This window comes from Equus asinus, chromosome 25, assembly GCF_041296235.1.
Source record: "Equus asinus isolate D_3611 breed Donkey chromosome 25, EquAss-T2T_v2, whole genome shotgun sequence".
NCBI lineage: Eukaryota > Metazoa > Chordata > Mammalia > Perissodactyla > Equidae > Equus > Equus asinus.
The window spans coordinates 56,210,310-56,227,238 of record NC_091814.1 but is presented as its reverse complement, the minus strand read 5'-3'; the positions used below and the strand labels follow the sequence as shown (position 1 = coordinate 56,227,238).

The 16,929-nt window shown below is 55.7% G+C and overlaps 1 protein-coding gene across 27 annotated transcripts in view; it reads left to right on the top strand.

Moving 5' to 3' along the window:
* The window catches only part of NFASC (neurofascin), a 174,101-nt gene that overhangs the window by 120,627 nt on the left and 36,545 nt on the right, over positions 1 to 16,929 (top strand). For 12 of the 27 annotated variants that reach the window (XM_070497909.1, XM_070497900.1, XM_070497910.1 and 9 more), the window contains 14 exons: positions 1,242 to 1,353; positions 1,773 to 1,957; positions 3,481 to 3,612; positions 6,056 to 6,199; positions 6,839 to 6,950; positions 7,315 to 7,481; positions 7,949 to 8,096; positions 9,312 to 9,436; positions 10,373 to 10,417; positions 11,520 to 11,621; positions 11,912 to 12,109; positions 12,909 to 12,979; positions 14,348 to 14,570; positions 16,574 to 16,689. In XM_070497909.1, coding sequence (XP_070354010.1) covers positions 1,242 to 1,353; positions 1,773 to 1,957; positions 3,481 to 3,612; positions 6,056 to 6,199; positions 6,839 to 6,950; positions 7,315 to 7,481; positions 7,949 to 8,096; positions 9,312 to 9,436; positions 10,373 to 10,417; positions 11,520 to 11,621; positions 11,912 to 12,109; positions 12,909 to 12,979; positions 14,348 to 14,570; positions 16,574 to 16,689 — 1,880 coding nt within the window. Of the gene's footprint in view, positions 1 to 1,241; positions 1,354 to 1,772; positions 1,958 to 3,480; positions 3,613 to 6,055; positions 6,200 to 6,838; positions 6,951 to 7,314; positions 7,482 to 7,948; positions 8,097 to 9,311; positions 9,466 to 10,372; positions 10,418 to 11,519; positions 11,622 to 11,911; positions 12,110 to 12,908; positions 12,980 to 14,347; positions 14,571 to 16,573; positions 16,690 to 16,929 lie in introns of those variants that run through there. The other 15 variants (XM_070497920.1, XM_070497917.1, XM_070497924.1 and 12 more) reach the window with 4 other exon arrangements.

Here is a 16,929-nt window from a genome sequence, read left to right as displayed (position 1 = left end):
GTCCCAGAGACAGAGTCCCCTGCCGTTCTGTCCTCACTCTGCCAGCGCCAGTTAACACCCCTGCCTGGAAGAACACCTTTGTTCTCACCCCAGGCCTCTCTGAGGGCTCCTAGCTCCTGGCAGCGCTGCCTTCCTTCCGCCTCTTACCTCTCCAGCTGAGATGAAGAGCCGTTAAACCCACGGGTGGGCTCAGCTTATGAAAACTCTTCTCGTTCACAGTCACACGCCTTTGGGCAAGGTGCCTCCTCCAGTTTCCCTTTGCTTTGGGTTCCTGGGTGGAAACTCCTTGTTCTCTGTTCCATCGTATCTATTTCTGTGGAAACGTGCAGACGGCTCTGAGGGGAAGGTGCGGCTCAGTAAGACGGGTCCACTCTGCTGGTGTACCCAGATTTGCATGACCCCTTCCACAGGGAGACAGCCACCTGCCAGTGTAGACCTCTGTGAGCTGCCTGGCCTTCAGGACCTGGTGCATCGCCTTGATTTCAGACCCTGTGGCTGCTCCAGCCTAGTTGGATTATAGATCACCTCCTCCATTTTGGCTGCCACTCTCCTCTCACCCCTCCCCCAGTCTCTCACCTCCAATTAACACCCTCCTCCCCAACCCCCTCCCAATCATTAGTGAAGAAGCAGAATGGTCTTGGCCCCAGAGTGATTTCCTGTCATCTCTGCTCATTAATTCTCTCCATGTCTTTGCTAAACCGTTAATAACGCTGCCTGCATCTGACTGTTCATCTGAGTCTTTGTGGCTTCATCCCAGCTCCTTGTCTCCAGGGTCCCCAAGAGCAGGTTGTGTGTCCTGTGGCCTCAATGCGAGCCTTCTCTTTCTTCCACTGCTGCTGAGATGGCCTCCTCGGGGGCCACGGCATTGGCCTCTGGGGCCCCAACACAAGATGCTCGGGGAGTAAACGCTCAGTGCTCCAGCAACCCTGCCCCTGTTCCAGAGAAGGATTGGTTTACTGAACTGTGAGGGAGGCTGAGCTCCTCTGAGGTCCCTTCAGAACTTAAAGCTGCTCACACACATGTGCTGGTGGGGCCGAGGAGCCGGCGCTTCCTAACACTCCTCTCTTAATGATGCCCGGCCCTTGGGGTGGTTTCAGCTGGGAGGGACGGGGCTTGGTGCCTCTGAGGTGAGGGGGTCAGCAGGGGCATGATGACGTTTCTTTCTAGCCTGACAGCTTTGGCCCAGCTGGGTCAGCTCTGCAGGCAGTAGGCTCACGAGAGCTTGCTCTATCCTGTTTCAGCCCGAGGAGTTGCGGAAAGGACACCCAGCTTCATGTACCCCCAGGGCACTGCGAGCAGCCAGATGGTGCTGCGTGGCATGGACCTCCTGCTGGAGTGCATCGCCTCCGGGGTGTACGTACCATTGGCACCCCCACTTCTGGCCACCCTCCAGGAAGATGGGGTGGGAGTTTAGGCGTGGTCCGTTCTTGCCACATTTTGGGGGGCAAAAAGAGAAGCAAACAGCCCCTAGTGAGGACTTTGCAAGTCATAGTCCTCTCCGTCCCGTTCTGGCAGTCTCTCTTTGGGATAATGAGGAAAGGAAATGGGTAGGCATGCTGTGTGCGTGTTAGAGTCTCGTGTGACCTCAGATAAGTCCCTCACACACTCTGTGGCTGAACATCCCATCTGAATAGGAGAGATCAGTTCTCAGAGGACATGTCTTCCTGGACCCCGTACACCTTAAGGACACCCAGGTGTCCTGGGCTCCATATAAGACAAGCAGGGCTGCGGTCAGTGCTAAGTCCCTGTTTCCTGCTTGGTCCTTCTCCTAGCCCAACACCAGACATCGCGTGGTACAAGAAAGGTGGGGACCTCCCATCTGACAAGGCCAAGTTTGAGAACTTTAACAAGGCTCTACGTATCACCAATGTCTCTGAGGAAGACTCTGGAGAGTATTTCTGCCTGGCCTCCAACAAGATGGGCAGCATCCGGCACACGATCTCGGTGAGAGTAAAGGGTACGTGGTGTGTATTTCTCATTATGGTGATCTGCCAGCCCTGAACACCATGGCCACCCTCCCTCTGGGGACAGTTGCGGGCCGGGTAAGGGAGACACTTCCAACACACTGGTTAGTGGCAATAGTGACTTGCCAGGGATGGTGCCACCCCCAGATATGAGTGTGTGAGTGTGTGTGTGAGAGAGAGGGAGTGAGTGTGAGCGTGTGCATGTGTGGATAAGCATGGAAGGTATTAAGGGAAGGAGAGCCACCTGACCATCACCCAACTCTCCTTTGTGCTTGGGGCTCCCTCAGCAGGTGAATTTCCTCCGTGGTCTGTTTGGATAACCCCCAGAGCCTTTTGTTTCTTTCATTTGCAGCTGTTCATGGTGTGGCATCTTAGCCCTGTGCTGTCTGTGTACTTGTGCATGGTTATTTTTAAAAATGGAAGTCATCGTGGCCCAAAGTACTTTTTAAAAAATCCCTTCCCTCCCCAAAAAGCATAGAGGGTCCCCCGAGCTACTGCAAGCACTAGAACACGTGCCTCTCTGGTCCCAGAGCGCGTGGCGGGCATGCCAGCCTCTGCTCAGCTGGGGGCTGGGGGATGGTTGGGGTCACGAGGTCTGACACCACAGTGTAAGAACTTTCTTAGCTCACACTCAGTTGACCTTGTCACCTTGGTTTCAGGACTGCACTCAAACCAAGGGTTCTTAACCTTTTCTAGGGTATCAAGATCTTTGAGACTTTGATCCAAAGGATCTTCTTCTTAGAAAAATCCACATATTCGCAAAATTTTCCAAACAGTTGGAAGAGGGGGCCAGCTACGAGCTTCTGCTAAAGCCAAAGCTCAGTGCCTAAAAGAATGAAGATGAGGCCTTTCCTGAAGGGGCTGATCTTGCAGCAGAAATCCAGAGGGCCAACCCTGTGCTCACTTTACCACAGTCCCTGGCTTGAGCCCTTGGCTGCCCATCAAGAACCCCTGTGGAGCTCTGAAAGCATTCGCTGCCCAGCCCCGCGAGGATTCTGACTTAGTGGGTCTAAGACAGGCCCTACCGTCCGTGTCTGTTAAAAGCTCTTCAAGGGACTCTAATGAGCAGCCCGAGTTTAGAACTATTGTTCTGGGGCCAGCCCCGTGGCCGAGTGGTTAATCTACATGCTCCGCTTCGGCAGTCCAGGGTTTTGCCGGTTCAGATCCTGGGCATGGACATGGCACTGCTCATCAGGCCATGCTGAGGCGGTGTCCCACATAGCACAACCAGAGGCCCTCACAACTAGAATATACAGCTATGTACTGGGGGTCTTTGGGGAGAAGAAAAAAAAGAGCTATTGTTCTGTGAACTCAAAATAGACTGGTCAGCATCTGAGATGCCAAGCTGGCCCAAGGCAGGCTGGACCGAATCATCCCATGAGGATGAGCCCTGGGCAGGTGGTGAGGGCCGGGGCTGGCACACAGGGGCTCCTGTCTTCCTAGAGGGAGCCCATCTGGTTTCTTCTGCCTGCCCTGTGCCATCTAACTCCCAGCCTTTGCTGTCCTTGTCTTCCAGCTGCTCCCTACTGGCTGGATGAACCCAAGAACCTTATCCTGGCTCCTGGCGAGGACGGGAGACTGGTGTGTCGAGCCAGTGGGAACCCCAAGCCCACCATCCAGTGGATGGTGAATGGGGAACCTTTGCAATGTGAGTAACAAACCACTGTCCCACCTGACCCTGCTCTCTCTCCTGTTGAAGGCTCCAGACCCCACTCCCTGCGGGCCAGCCTGGTTGTACCAGAGGCAAAGCTAACAAGTGTTCCTTGGCTGCTGCTTCTGGAGCAGCCCACCTCTTGGACATCTCAGGAGGCAGGAACCCTGCCTCTTCTGTGAGAGAACAGGAGGCCTGTGGTCATGTTCCCATATTTAGGGGATTTCTGCTCTTGAGGGTTTTCCCTAAATCTCTGCTTTCTGCCCTTAACAACTACAGAGCCCGGGTAAAGGTCTAGGGATGGCAGCCTCCTCTCCTGAGTTGGGGCTCTGAGTGCTGCTGGGACTTAGAAGGGGCAGGGAGCTCAGTAACCCACTGCTGTTGGTTGCCCAGGGCCTGCTGTCTGCTGAGGGCAAAATAAGAGGCAGGGTTCCATGATGATACGAAAGATAATGGTCAGATATGAGGAAGAACTTCCCCTTGAGAGCAGAGATGCACCGGTGCGGTTACTGAGTATGCACAGACTTTGGCGAGATGTTGTCCTGCCCAGATGGCTGGAGTAGGTGACTCCAGGGACCTTCCAGCCGGAGGGCTTCGTCAAGTCTTCACATCATATTCTCTCCTGTTGCATTTACTTTTTAAATGTCCTGTTGTTACTTCTGTAAGAGGTCAGAGGAAATGCCAACAGTGATATCAACCAAACGGGGCAAAAAAACAGATGATGAGAACTCAGAGCGAAACTGTCGAGCCACGGGGGCGCAGGGACGGGGGGAGGAGAGCGTGGGAATGCACCTTCTGAGACGCGCACTGTGTGCCCAGCACAGCGCCGGGTGCTGCGCCCCGTTCTCTCTTTGACCTGAAATGTGGAGGATGCGGAAGCATGGTTTCTGCAGTGCCGTGAATTGCCTGAGGTCACGTAGCTGGTCCGTGGTGAAGTTGTGGGCTGCTATGTGCTGAGCACATAGTTGCCGCAAGTAAATACCCTTTTCCCGGACACTAGCGGAGACACAGACGGTGCCTGCCCTCTGTGTTTTTCCCTGTCTGACAGCACTTGGAGGACAAGGCACACAAAGGCACTGAACCTCATAGCACCTTAAACGAGGTCAGAGCCCCAGGCTCACAGCCGAGCCTTGGTCCTGGAAAGGTCACCCATCACTTTCTGGGACTGACTGGAAGGAAAGTTGCGTTCATGAGAAGTGCCGGGCAGGGAGGCATGAAGCTGCGGGCGCTGCCTTCCTGGTGCCTTTTGCTGAGTGCAGACTCAGAGACAGATGATAAGGATCTGCTGACCTTGTCTTCTCTCACCTCCTGCTGATTCCCCAGTTCCGGGCTCAGACTTGCTGTCTACGAGTGGCACCCCCGTGGGCCAGACCCTGGGTCCTCCTCTGCCAGCTGCCCCTGTGGGTCTGAGTGATCCTGGACGGGTTCACAGACTTGCAAGCCAAGTCATCTGGCCCAGTACAGAAACCTTACAGGAGATCACCTGCTAGAGGTTGAAAGATGGGAAAGTGGCAATTCCTTACGATTCCAGAAACTTTCATTTGTACAGCTCATTATCACTCTGTTAACCTTCCTCAGAGTAGGGGAAAGATGGGAGTAATTCTCCCCGTTTGACAGATGAAGGAAATGAGCCCCAGAAAGATTCACTGACTTGCCGAGTCCCAGATTGACGTGTGAACAGGACAAGGTCCCCAGCCTCTGCTCTCTGCATTCCAAGCCGGAGGTACTGGGAGAACCAGGAAGAAATGTTCTCTCGGTTTAGGGTACATTTCTTGGGATGATCAGTAGCTTCGGCAAATGCAAGGACTCATTTAGTTTTCAGGAGGCATTGGCTTATGGTTGTGGGTTCCACTCTGTGACTGTTGAAGAATGCTCTGCCCAGAGGGTGGGAAGGTGGTGGCTCCCATCCAGTTGTATGTTGCTTTGTCCCTTTCAAAACACATATGAGTACATGCACGTTGGGTTAAAATAATAACGAATAATAATTGGCCTGTGCCAGGCCCCCTGCTAATGACTTTATACATACGTGAAATCTCAGGTCATCCCCATTAAAACTCCACAAGGTGCTGTGTTATCCTTATTCTGCAGACAAGGAAACTGAAGCTTAGGCGGATTGAATAACGCTGCCGGGTGATGCGGTTAGAATTCTAACCCCTGTCTGTCTCCACAGCTCATACTGTCAGCCACACCCGCCCGGCTACCTTATAGGTAGAGCAGGGAGTCATATCCCTGTCGGACACCTTGAGAAATGACCTCTAGGACGTTCAGTGGTCGGCCGAGGTCACAGAGCGAGGTGATGGAGGAGCCAGAAGCTGAGTCTTCTGGGAGCCGCCCGGTGCTGCTGCTTCCACAGCCCCCAAGTCCAGCTACCCAGTCCCCCACGGTGCCCTTCATCCTGCCCTCCCCCATTTCTCACGAGAAGCATCTTTCCTGTCTGCAGCGGCACCACCCAACCCAAACCGAGAGGTGGCCGGGGACACCATCATCTTCCGGGACACGCAGATCAGCAGCAGGGCCGTGTACCAGTGCAACACCTCCAACGAGCACGGCTACCTGCTGGCCAACGCCTTCGTCAGCGTGCTGGGTGAGCACCCCCACCCACCTGCCCGGGGCCTCCCAGGCCTGCTCCATCATGGCCACACTCTCTTCTCCTGACATCAGCCAGGCTGGCTGGGAGGGAAGAGCAGCAGGCTGGGAGAAGCATGGAGACCGAAATGAGATTTACAGGGCGGATGGAGGACTTAAAATCCAGAGTTAATCCCCTGCTAGAAGTCAGTCTTGGTCCTCACCTTCCCTGATGAGAGAGAGAGTGGACCAGTCTCATCTCCTTGGTGTGTCCATGTTGATGCTCCCTGGGTTCCCAGTGGGTCTCAGCGGGGAATGGTTCTGAGTGTGTTTGTGGCACTCCCAGAGCAGAGAGAGGGCGGCAGGCAGGGGCAGCTAGTAGATGTGGAGGCTGTGGAGGGGCAGGTGCAGAAGCCGCTGCATAATTCGGGGAAACCCTCTGCAAAAGCTAGATTGGATGTAGGGTAGATTGAGGGCCAGTGGATAAGCTGTCTGCTTCCTCACCTCATCTTTAGAAGCTTCTAAAAGGAGGGAGGTCCGCAGGGCAAGGTGGCCTTGGAAAGTTACTGTAGGGAGAAGGCACATAGAGATAAGACCAAAGGGGAAGATATGGAAGAGTCAGACTCCTCACCCAAGATGAGTTCTCTGGGAATTGCAGACGTGCCACCTCGGATGCTGTCACCGCGGAACCAGCTTATTAGGGTGATCCTGTACAACCGGACGCGGCTGGACTGCCCATTCTTTGGGTCCCCCATTCCCACGCTCCGTTGGTATGTTCCAAGAGACCAGGCCTCCCCCACAGGGGTCCTCTGTCTCACCTTGCTCGTTCCCATCTGGCCCATAATAGGTATTCAGCAAGATGTGGGAACCTTAAAGGGTCGAAGCTGGGAGGAAGTTGGCAGGTCATCTGGGTCAACCCCTTTATTGTGCAAAGAAGGAAACTGAGGCCCAGAGAGGGGCAGAGACTTGCCAGGGCCACCCAGTTGTTGGAGCAGACCCTACAAGGCTCAGGGCTCCAGACTCCTAGCATGGGCCTCCTTCCTGTGCCCTCACGGTTGCTCGAGTGGTTGCTGCCCTGCTCCCTTGGGCCGGTCCTTTCTCAGGATGCTGTGTGTTCTGCTGCTCTGTTGTGAGGTTTAAGAATGGACAAGGAAGCAACCTGGATGGAGGCAACTACCATGTCTATGAGAATGGCAGTCTGGAAATCAAGATGATCCGCAAAGAGGACCAAGGCATCTACACCTGTGTTGCCACTAACATCCTGGGCAAGGCAGAAAACCAGGTCCGCCTGGAAGTCAAAGGTAAAGGAGAGATTCCTGGAGGACAGGGCAAGCGGGGAAGCCATCTCCTCATGGTCGTCCATGGTGATGGTCACTTTGAAAATGCACCACACCTCATGCTTAATCCCTCCCTGTGGGTCAGGGCGACCTCCCAGAACTTCCAGCTGCCCCAGGTGCTGGGAACACCGGGTCATTTTATTATCAGCCCGGTCCAGATGGAATTAGGAAGGCACACCTGCTGCCCACACAAATGCCCTGCCACCCGGAAATTGCACCATACGTTCCTGAGCCAGACAGGCAGGCTTGGGGACTGTTTACCCTGAGATTGCCCACAGCAGGCCTCCCTGAGCTCATACAGCTGAATGCTCTTTCTGCCACCTTCCATGGCCGGTCCAAGCTTGAGGTCATGCATATATCACACTGTGTGGCCACACGGGGGTGGTGGGGAGAGAACGTGTCGGTGATGAGCTCCCGGGGCCTCTCCACAGACCCCACCAGGATCTTTCGGATGCCTGAGGACCAGGTCGCCAAGAGGGGCACCACGGTGCAGCTGGAGTGCCGGGTGAAGCACGACCCCTCCCTGAAGCTCACAGTGTCCTGGCTGAAGGATGACGAGCCACTCTACATCGGGAACAGGTTTCTGCTCCTCCTCTGCCTGCTGCTGGTTTGCGGGCATGCTCTCTCCCTTGCCCTTGGTGACACATTAAAGAAGCCGGGGACGGAGAACCTGTGCATGTGTGACCCAGGGCGTCTCAGCCTTTGTGCCTCCCCCACCCCGGCTTTCTCCCTCTCTCCCGTCGTCTTTCCGCTTCTCTCTCGTCTCTTTCCCACTCCTTTCTCTCTCCACTGCTCTCCTGCTCTCCCCTCCCTCCTTCTCTCTTCCTTCTCCCTTTCTTTTGACCCCTCCCTTCCTCCTCTTTGGCATCACGGCCAGGACTCCGCTCCGTCGTCTCAGCCCTGCTTGCAGTGCCCCTGTTGTCCGGCAGAGGGCAGGGTTGGCCTGAGCCCACAATGACCCTGTGGTCGGCGTGGTTCTCGGCCCTGACTGCCCTCAGGGATGCTTTTATTTGACCCACGCCTGCCCCTTCTCTCAACTAAATCCCAGACTGAAATTTAATTGTCATGGGGGGAGGGCCCAGGCGCTGATAGCGTTTCAGAATCCCCACAGGTGTTTCTAGTGTGCAATCGGGGTTGAGAGGGCTGGTCCCGCCTCCCCCAACAGGGCTCTTTGCTGTACCCTCTTCCATCTGGGGGCAGCTTCTGTCCAGACATCACCTGGTTTTTGGCAGGGGTGTGCCCTGCAGTCAGCTGCAGGCACCCCGGCCCTCTGTTGGTGCTCACAGCCTGCCCTGCTCTTTGGTGCCCTCCTCCGTGTGTGGGACAGTTCAGAGGAGCCGGCGCCTGGCCTGAGCCTGGGTGCAGAGACCTGTCTGGGCTGAAGACAGAGCTGGAAGTCCTGGAAAAGAAGGGGCACCAATCTGCCTTTTGGCGAGGGTGCCTAACTGGGCCCTAATTTCAGAGGGAGCACAGCACAAGAAAGCCACAGAACAGACCCAGCGTGGAACTGGAGGACAGCCTGGTCAGGGCCACTTGGGCTCCACCCACTTTCTTTCTCCCTCCATCCAGCACCTACATGACTGTGAGGACCCTGCCTCTCAACGCATTGAAATGGAGCCTCACGTCCCCTAGGAGCAGCTGTGGCTGCCCAGCCCAGCCCATGACGCTGTCCTCTCCCTTCCAGTTGGCCATCCCCCTCCAGGGAGAAAGCAGCGGTCCCCCCAGCCCCCCCCCCGCCTCTCCCTTTGCTGTGCCTCCACCCGCCTCCTCCGACCACTCCTGGTCCCTTTGCAGGATGAAGAAGGAAGATGACTCCCTGACCATCTTTGGTGTGGCGGAGCGGGACCAGGGCAGTTACACCTGCGTCGCCAGCACTGAGCTGGACCAAGACCTGGCCAAGGCCTACCTCACCGTGCTAGGTAACTGCTGCTGCCCATGCTGGCACTGACCTCCCCTCCTGTCCCCACCCCTTCCCGCCGCCAGAGAAACCCTGACGGTTCTGAGCGCAGCGTCCGTGGTCAGCGGGCCGGCCCCACGTGGTGCTCTGCTGCCTGTTGATTTAGGGCTTAGGAAGCTGCTCCCTTCACAGCAAGCTGTGCCGGCCGGCCTAGCTCCTGAGTGTGATCGTCAGCCCCCAGTCCTCAGCTGACGGGGGCCTGACAGAGAGGGAAGTGGATGGGGTTCCTGTTGAGATCATTTTACCAATTTTACCGCTAACTCTAAACCACCACGTCAATGAAAATGATCCGTTCTTGAAGCAAGACTGAATTTCGTGTTTGTCCTTCCAACACCGTCTGCTAGCCTTACATGCCTTCCCGCCCTGCCCCCGTTTCTTGAGGGGATTTCACGGAGAGCCATGCACTTAGCAAGACCATCCCATCTTGTCCAGGCCGGACTGTGAATACCCAGCCGTCCCAAGCCCCAGGGGAAGGCAGCCTCTCATGCCCACTGAAGTAAATCCCGTTAGCGCTCCTCATCTGTCCTCTCCCTGGACACCTGCTGCCATTCCTGTGGGCACGCCCTTGTCCCCTCCCTGGGCACCTCCTGCCATTCCTGTGGGCGCACCCTTGTCTCCTCTGCAGCAGAGGAGCAGTTGCGGGAGTGGTGGGCCCAGGATGGGAAGGAGAGAGAGGTTCTGCCCCGGCCATGGGGACCACTGGAGGCCTCCCTGAGGGTGAGGGTCTCCGTGGAAGGAGGACGAAGCTGTGCCTGGAACACCTCAGCCCAGGGGCAGCTATTGCATCTCGGCTGTCTGTTGCCACCCTTCTAGAACACCTTTAGCCCCAGATAAACTGCTAACCTGGATAACCCATCAGATAACCTGCTAACCTGGATAACCCATCTTACCTTTGCAGCTGATCAGGCCACTCCAACTAACCGTCTGGCTGCCCTGCCCAAAGGTAACGCGTACTAATCACAAGCCCTCGCCAGCCTCTCCAGGCATTGGGCGGGGGGGGCATGCAGGACAGGGTGTGCTGTGTGCAGGCAGGCGGGTCATGCTCCCACCCGCTGCCATCGGTCCCACGCGCCCTCCCTGGGCCTGTCGCAGCCCTGCTCCCCACCTTGGGGCGCCTGCTCTCTTCCACCAGCCTGGCCTCAGAATTCTGTAAGGTCCCGTCAGGAAGGCCCACTTTGAATTATCCATAAGCCCCTCTTTTTTGCAGCCTCTCCACATCTGCTACTGTACACCCATTTACAATCTACACACGTGTGCACACGCACAAATGTGGGCTCATGTGACTCACCTTCCAGATCCTTCCAGTAACTGTCCACAATGTGGAGATAGCTGGTTCAAGGAACCAGGATGGGGAAAAGTCATGGCCCACCCCGCCTGCCCCAGTCAGTGGCTGGATAGCTTTATCCCCAGGCCAGGATGGCGCTCACCCCCACTAAGGGAGTTCAGTGAGACTGGAGCCCCCAAAATGTGCCGCCCCTGCCCTCTGGACGCCTGCCGGGCTCTCTGTCCTGCGTCCATCACTGAAACTCCTAGACTAGCCCCCCTCGCCTCCCTGGCCCAGGCCTCTGTCTTTGGACCTCCCACCTCCCTAACTGGGCTGCCTCCTCAGCACGCCACACACCCTCCTGGCTCCTGCCCGTCCCCCCAGAGCCTTGGGACACAGAGTAGAAGATAATTATGACAAAATGAGGCAATCCCACACCTCCTCACTGGCTTAAACATGGGCCTAATGAAAAGGGCAGTATTTCCCAAATGCATGCACCCTGAGAATCCCCACAGAAGTGGGGTGCGCTGGCCCACTTCTCTCTGGGGCCTACATTCTTCTGTACTCTGGGGAGGCTGGAATTTGAGGTCTCCTCTTTGTTCTTTCTCAGCCCCCTGAGGGAAGGGGGTGGTCCCTGCCCTGACCCGCCAGGCAGGCTGGGTGGTGACCTCAGCCCGTCAGGGACCTGTCCATAGGACAGTGTCCGGGGCTGGGGCCGGCACCAGAGCAGGTCTGCTCTGACTCACGAGTCCTGCGTGGTGTCTTCTCCCTCTGCTGCCAGGACGGCCAGACAGACCCCGGGACCTGGAGCTCACTGACCTGGCTGAGAGGAGTGTGAGGCTCACCTGGATCCCAGGGGATGACAACAATAGCCCCATCACAGGTCAGCCAGGGGCCCTGGGCTCCAATTCAGAGGAGAGGGATGGTAGCAGCCTGGAAGCCAGAGGCCTTGCCCTGGCTGCTGGACCCACTTCTTCCTCGCTGCACGTTGCCCTAGGCTATTCACAGCCGGCTTGGAGGCCTCCGCTTCCTTTTAGTGTTTTGGGCGGGGTTCTTCCTGTGCCTTTGTTTGCCTAAGGGAGATTAGAAAGACTAGTGGAAACCACAAGGAAGTGCTCTTAGGAAGAACTCTGCCAACTCAGCTCCTACAACAGCTCCGTCTCGCCCATTCAGACTATGTCGTCCAGTTTGAAGAGGACCAGTTCCAGCCAGGGGTCTGGCATGACCATTCCAAGTTCCCAGGCAGTGTCAACTCAGCTGTCCTCCAGCTGTCCCCATATGTCAACTACCAGTTCCGGGTCATTGCCATCAACGAGGTCGGCAGCAGCCACCCCAGCCTCCCATCTGAGCGCTACCGAACCAGCGGAGCACGTGAGTACTCGGAGGCTAGCAGAAGGTGTTAGGACCGAGTGCCAGTCCCCAGACGCACGAATTGGGGCAAGTGACGTAACCTCTCCAAGGGTCGGCTTCCTCACCTGTGAAACAGAGAATGCTAACACCACCTCCATCGTGGGCTGTTGTGAGGATGGCGTTTGAAAAGGCAGTTCAGGTACTTACCGTAATGCCTGGCATATAGTAAGTGCACCATAAATGTTGACTGTCATTTTTATTATTACTAACATTGTTAATAATTCTTAATGATCTGCTTCAAAGGGAAGAGGCATGGCAAAGATTTGCAGTAGAAATATATAATCTGGTGTTATATCAGATTTCTTCTCCTAACACACTTGGTTAGTGTTTAGATTTCTGAAATCATGCCAGCTCATTGAGGGTGGTGATGCTCCCTAAAAATGTTAAAGGCCACGGATAAACCAGTCTAGTATTAAACATATTTAGTGGATAATCCACGAAGGGGATAACGCACACTGAGTTGGCTGTATTGATCATCTAAAGTACGGACAGCCTTATGATAAATGCTGTCTAGTAAGGGATTAAAATTCAAAAGAAATTAGCCCTGCTTTGAGGGTTTACATCTTAGCTGGGAAGGCACATCATACGCATGAGAAAAAGGCACAGAGAGTTCAGTTGCCTATGGGACAGAGTATGCAGGGAGATGCTGAGAAAAGATGGAGTGTAGAAGGGACCAGTCGGGCGGGAGGGAGAGAGATTGCTTACTGTGCCCTGGAAAGGCACAAATTGGACTTGAACTTTGCATCCATTTGGGTTCCAGCCCCTGAGTCTAATCCCGCTGATGTGAAGGGAGAGGGGACCAGAAAGAACAACATGGAGATCACGTGGACGGTAAGAGTCCCTCCCAGCCCCGCCCTTGATGGGCCTGCTCACCTGGCAGGTGTGCCTGGGAGCCCTCACCCTTTCACCCTTCAGACCCCAAGGCCACAGGCTGGCTCAGACTACCTGGCTGGCTTGGTGGCCACTTTTCTCAGAGTTGGGCACCCAGAACCAAACAGGAGCACCTCTAAGAGAGAGAGTTGAGGCAGGAGACAGGAGCAGAGGGGACCGAGGGACATACACTGCCAGCCGCGGCAAACTCAGAGAGTACCAGCAAGGTAGAAGGGACTTCTTTAAAGGGGGCGGGATTCTGGCGAGACTCTAGGAGAGATTTCGCCTAAACACTAGTACCTAACTTTCGTGTGACCTGGGGTCCTTTCACTGGAGATTGCTGGGGGCGGGGAGAGGCCAGCACCGGAGGCATTTTCCAGCGTAGACCTTCTGCAAGTCCAGGAATGGACGAGATGACTCAAAAGGCTCTCTTTAGGCCAGGATTGGAAGAATCTCATCTTCTTCTTTGCTCACTGACTACATTTTCCAAACCAAAACTGGGATGTGTGGCCTCAAAATGACTTTTTCAAACCACTTCCAAGTCTAAGATGCACATTCTCCCTCTGAAATATTCACCTTTCTGCATTGTTGCCATGAGCAACGGAAGCCCGGAGATCTGGTTTTTGGAATCATGACCATCCCCGTCTTGCGAGGGCCTGGTCTCACAGCCTTGGCAACTGGGCTGAGTCTGGGTTCAAGACACTGGAACTCATCTTTGGGACCTTGCAAGGCTTGGTTCTTGGTCTGCAGCTCTGTACTGCAGGCTCCCAGGGGACTGCTTCTTGGAGCAGGCCCCTAGGGAACAAAGAACAGAGTGACAGCCACTCTTAGCTCTGACCTCTTATGAAGGACAAGACAGACATGCATGGATTTGATAGGACTGAGATGAGTTCTGGAATTTCAAGTTCATTGACAGGAGGCATGCCATGGCTAAACCAAAACTCATCCCTTTGCAACTTGGAGAACGTTGTATTATTGTGCATCTCTTGTCTTCTTGTTGCTCAGTCGTAGGCAGGAGTCTTGTTGGAAGGAGAGCTTTTGCTCCCTGCACACTTGCAGATGTGGGTAGCCCTGGGAGTCAGAGTGACTAGGTCCTAGGTGAAGCCTTTGTCCCAGAAAACTTACATGCTGCTGAATTCACAGGATTCTGGCCTTTTGGGGGACTCAGTGAGGGACGACTCAGAGTTGTCCTCCCAACTCTGCAAGGGGCTGGCCAGTGTTGGGCAGATCGAGGAGGGGTGCCAGGCACAGAAAGAGAGTGCAAACTGCAGGGGGGTCGGGCTCCTCGCCTGCACCCCCCCACCCTGCCGTCCATGTCTTCCTGCTCAGCCCATGAATGCCACCTCCGCCTTTGGCCCCAACCTGCGCTACATCGTGAAGTGGCGGCGGAGAGAGACTCGAGAGAGCTGGAACAATGTCACAGTGTGGGGCTCCCGCTACGTGGTGGGTCAGACCCCTGTCTATGTGCCCTACGAGATCCGAGTCCAGGCCGAAAATGACTTTGGGAAGGGCCCTGAGCCAGACACGGTCATCGGTTACTCCGGAGAAGATTGTGAGTACCCTCCCCCGTCCCCGACGTGGGACCCTGTCAGCTGGGCTCCACAAGGCCACCCTCAAAGACCAGGAATCTCGGGGTGGGTTCTGGGACTTCCAAGACCATCCTGGGAGGACAGCACTTCCTAGGAAAGAGAAATCCCCTACAGCACCTGAAGCAGACGGGCCCCTGGTAGTGTCAGGAGCGGACGTGTTATCGTCTGCACACTAGTAAGAATTACTGAATGTCATCACCTGGCCCAATATGCTCATTTTATGGATGTCACACCGAGCCCCTGCGGGGGAAAACCTTTGCCAATATTACAATAATAAATATCAGGCTTGAAAATAGAACCCAGGCCTTCTGATCTCCCCCATGGCCAAGCCTGGCTAGCACCAGCAGACTCCAGGACTGTCCATCCCAAAGAGCCATAATTAGACTCCTCCACAGGAAATGGGGCCACAGGCCGACTCCTCCCTGGGCTCCCCAGGGGAAGCCTTGATGGATGGAGACGGTCTGCAGAGCCCCAGACAGGAAGGATCCAGACCAGCACCTGCCAGTATTCCCAGGGTTGCTCTTAGCCCTTCAAATTGAGCATAAAAAGAGCAGTTCTTTGGAGGCTGGCACCGGGCAAATCAACAAGATTCTGTCCATGTCTGTGAAAGTATGTGCCTGGTGGCCTCTCTGTCCCCAGCACATCAACGTAGCAGGCTGCTGAGCAAAGGAGGAGGGTCAGTGGAGGCCCTCATGGTCAGGGTGCTGCATCCCCGGGTGGGTCTGGTCTGATCTAAGAAGAGATCATTAGTGGCTGGGCTGACCAGGAGGAAGGGAGGGTGGGGCCAAAGGGGCAGTGCCGGGGTCAGCAGTGGGGCCGGTGATGGTCATAACCGTGATGGTGAGAAGCGGTGGTTGGGCCCTGTGTCCCATATTCCTGGAGGCGATTATGGATTGGACCCACTCAGGAGATAAGCAGAGGGGATCAGCAGCCCCTCTGTCCATCCCACCCCGCATCTTCATGGTGGCAGACACTTCCGGACAGGAGACCTGTGGGGACTGGACGGTAAGTGTGGGATGGGCAGCGTCTAGTCACAGACTTCATGGGCACGCCGCTTCCACTGCATCCGTCTGCCCCGCAGCCTGTGCTCCGATGAGTTAGAGGGGATGGGGCAGAACGGCTTTTGCAGCAGAGTGGAGGAAAGGGGCTGAGAATCAGTTATGGAGGAGAGAGTAGCCCTCCCTCTCCAGGTGGTCACAGGATCAGATCCCCTTCCTGAACGAGGTTAGGGCATCTTCAGTCTGTGGGTAATGTTCCCTGCAGGGTCTTGGCAGGAAACGGATGTCACTCACAGGGGACTATTTCTAATGTAAGGACAGGGCTAGAGGGGAAACAGCAAGGTGTGGTGAACCACCTGGAGGGGTAGCCACGGCAGGACGCCATGATACCGCTCTGAGCCTTGAACGGGCAGGAGACGGTGAGTCTCCACGGCCAGCGAGGCCTACCCACAGGAGCCGTGGCCTAGGTAAGAGAGTGCCACGCTGTCAGCCTGCAGCCCTGTCAAGAGGCAGCCAGGGGAATAGATGCCCTCCCTCCCTCTCCTCCTGCCCTGGCGTCTCCTTTATGGTGCCTCCCATTGGGCAAGCCCATCCAGAAGCCTGAGAACAAGGGAACTGAGCTGACGCAGTCCAGAGAGGGCAGCCTCCGGGGCATGGAGCAGGGTGGGGAAGGGTGGAGAAGGGATGGAGGGGCAATTGGAGAATGCCTGGCACACAAAGGTAGCAAATAGTTGTCCCCAAACCTCTTGGCAGATCCCTCCCATCTGGACTGCCCCCTTTCGTCCTGAGCCTTGCCCAACTCCTCCAACCACAGTCTGATAGAGGCGGCAAGCCCTGCCCTCAGGGAGTACCCAGTGTCCAGAGTAGGCTGGAGGTACAGATCAGCAGAGAACAAGTCTAAGGGGAGGCCTAGAGTCCAGGCGGCGGCCCTGCCGGCATAACCAGCTCTCTGTCCCAACACGTTGCAGATCCCAGGGCTGCGCCCACCGACGTTAAAATCCGAGTGCTGAACAGCACTGCCATCAGCCTTCAGTGGAACCGCGTCTACTCCGACACGGTCCAGGGCCTGCTCAGAGAGTACCGAGTGAGGAAGCCAGCTCCCAGCCCCACCTAACCACCAGCTCGCTAACCAGGGCCAGGGGGTAGCAGATGCGGGCCGTAACATATTTGGAGGGGGTCCTAGGGATAGTTATTGGATCCAGAGTTGACTCAAGAAGATGATGTCTAAGGTTAGCTGTTCAAAAATTTACCCAGAAAAAAATACATGTACCCAGATGTGTCCTGTAACAGATACGCCAAGAGATATGCTCAGCAGAAAGTCACT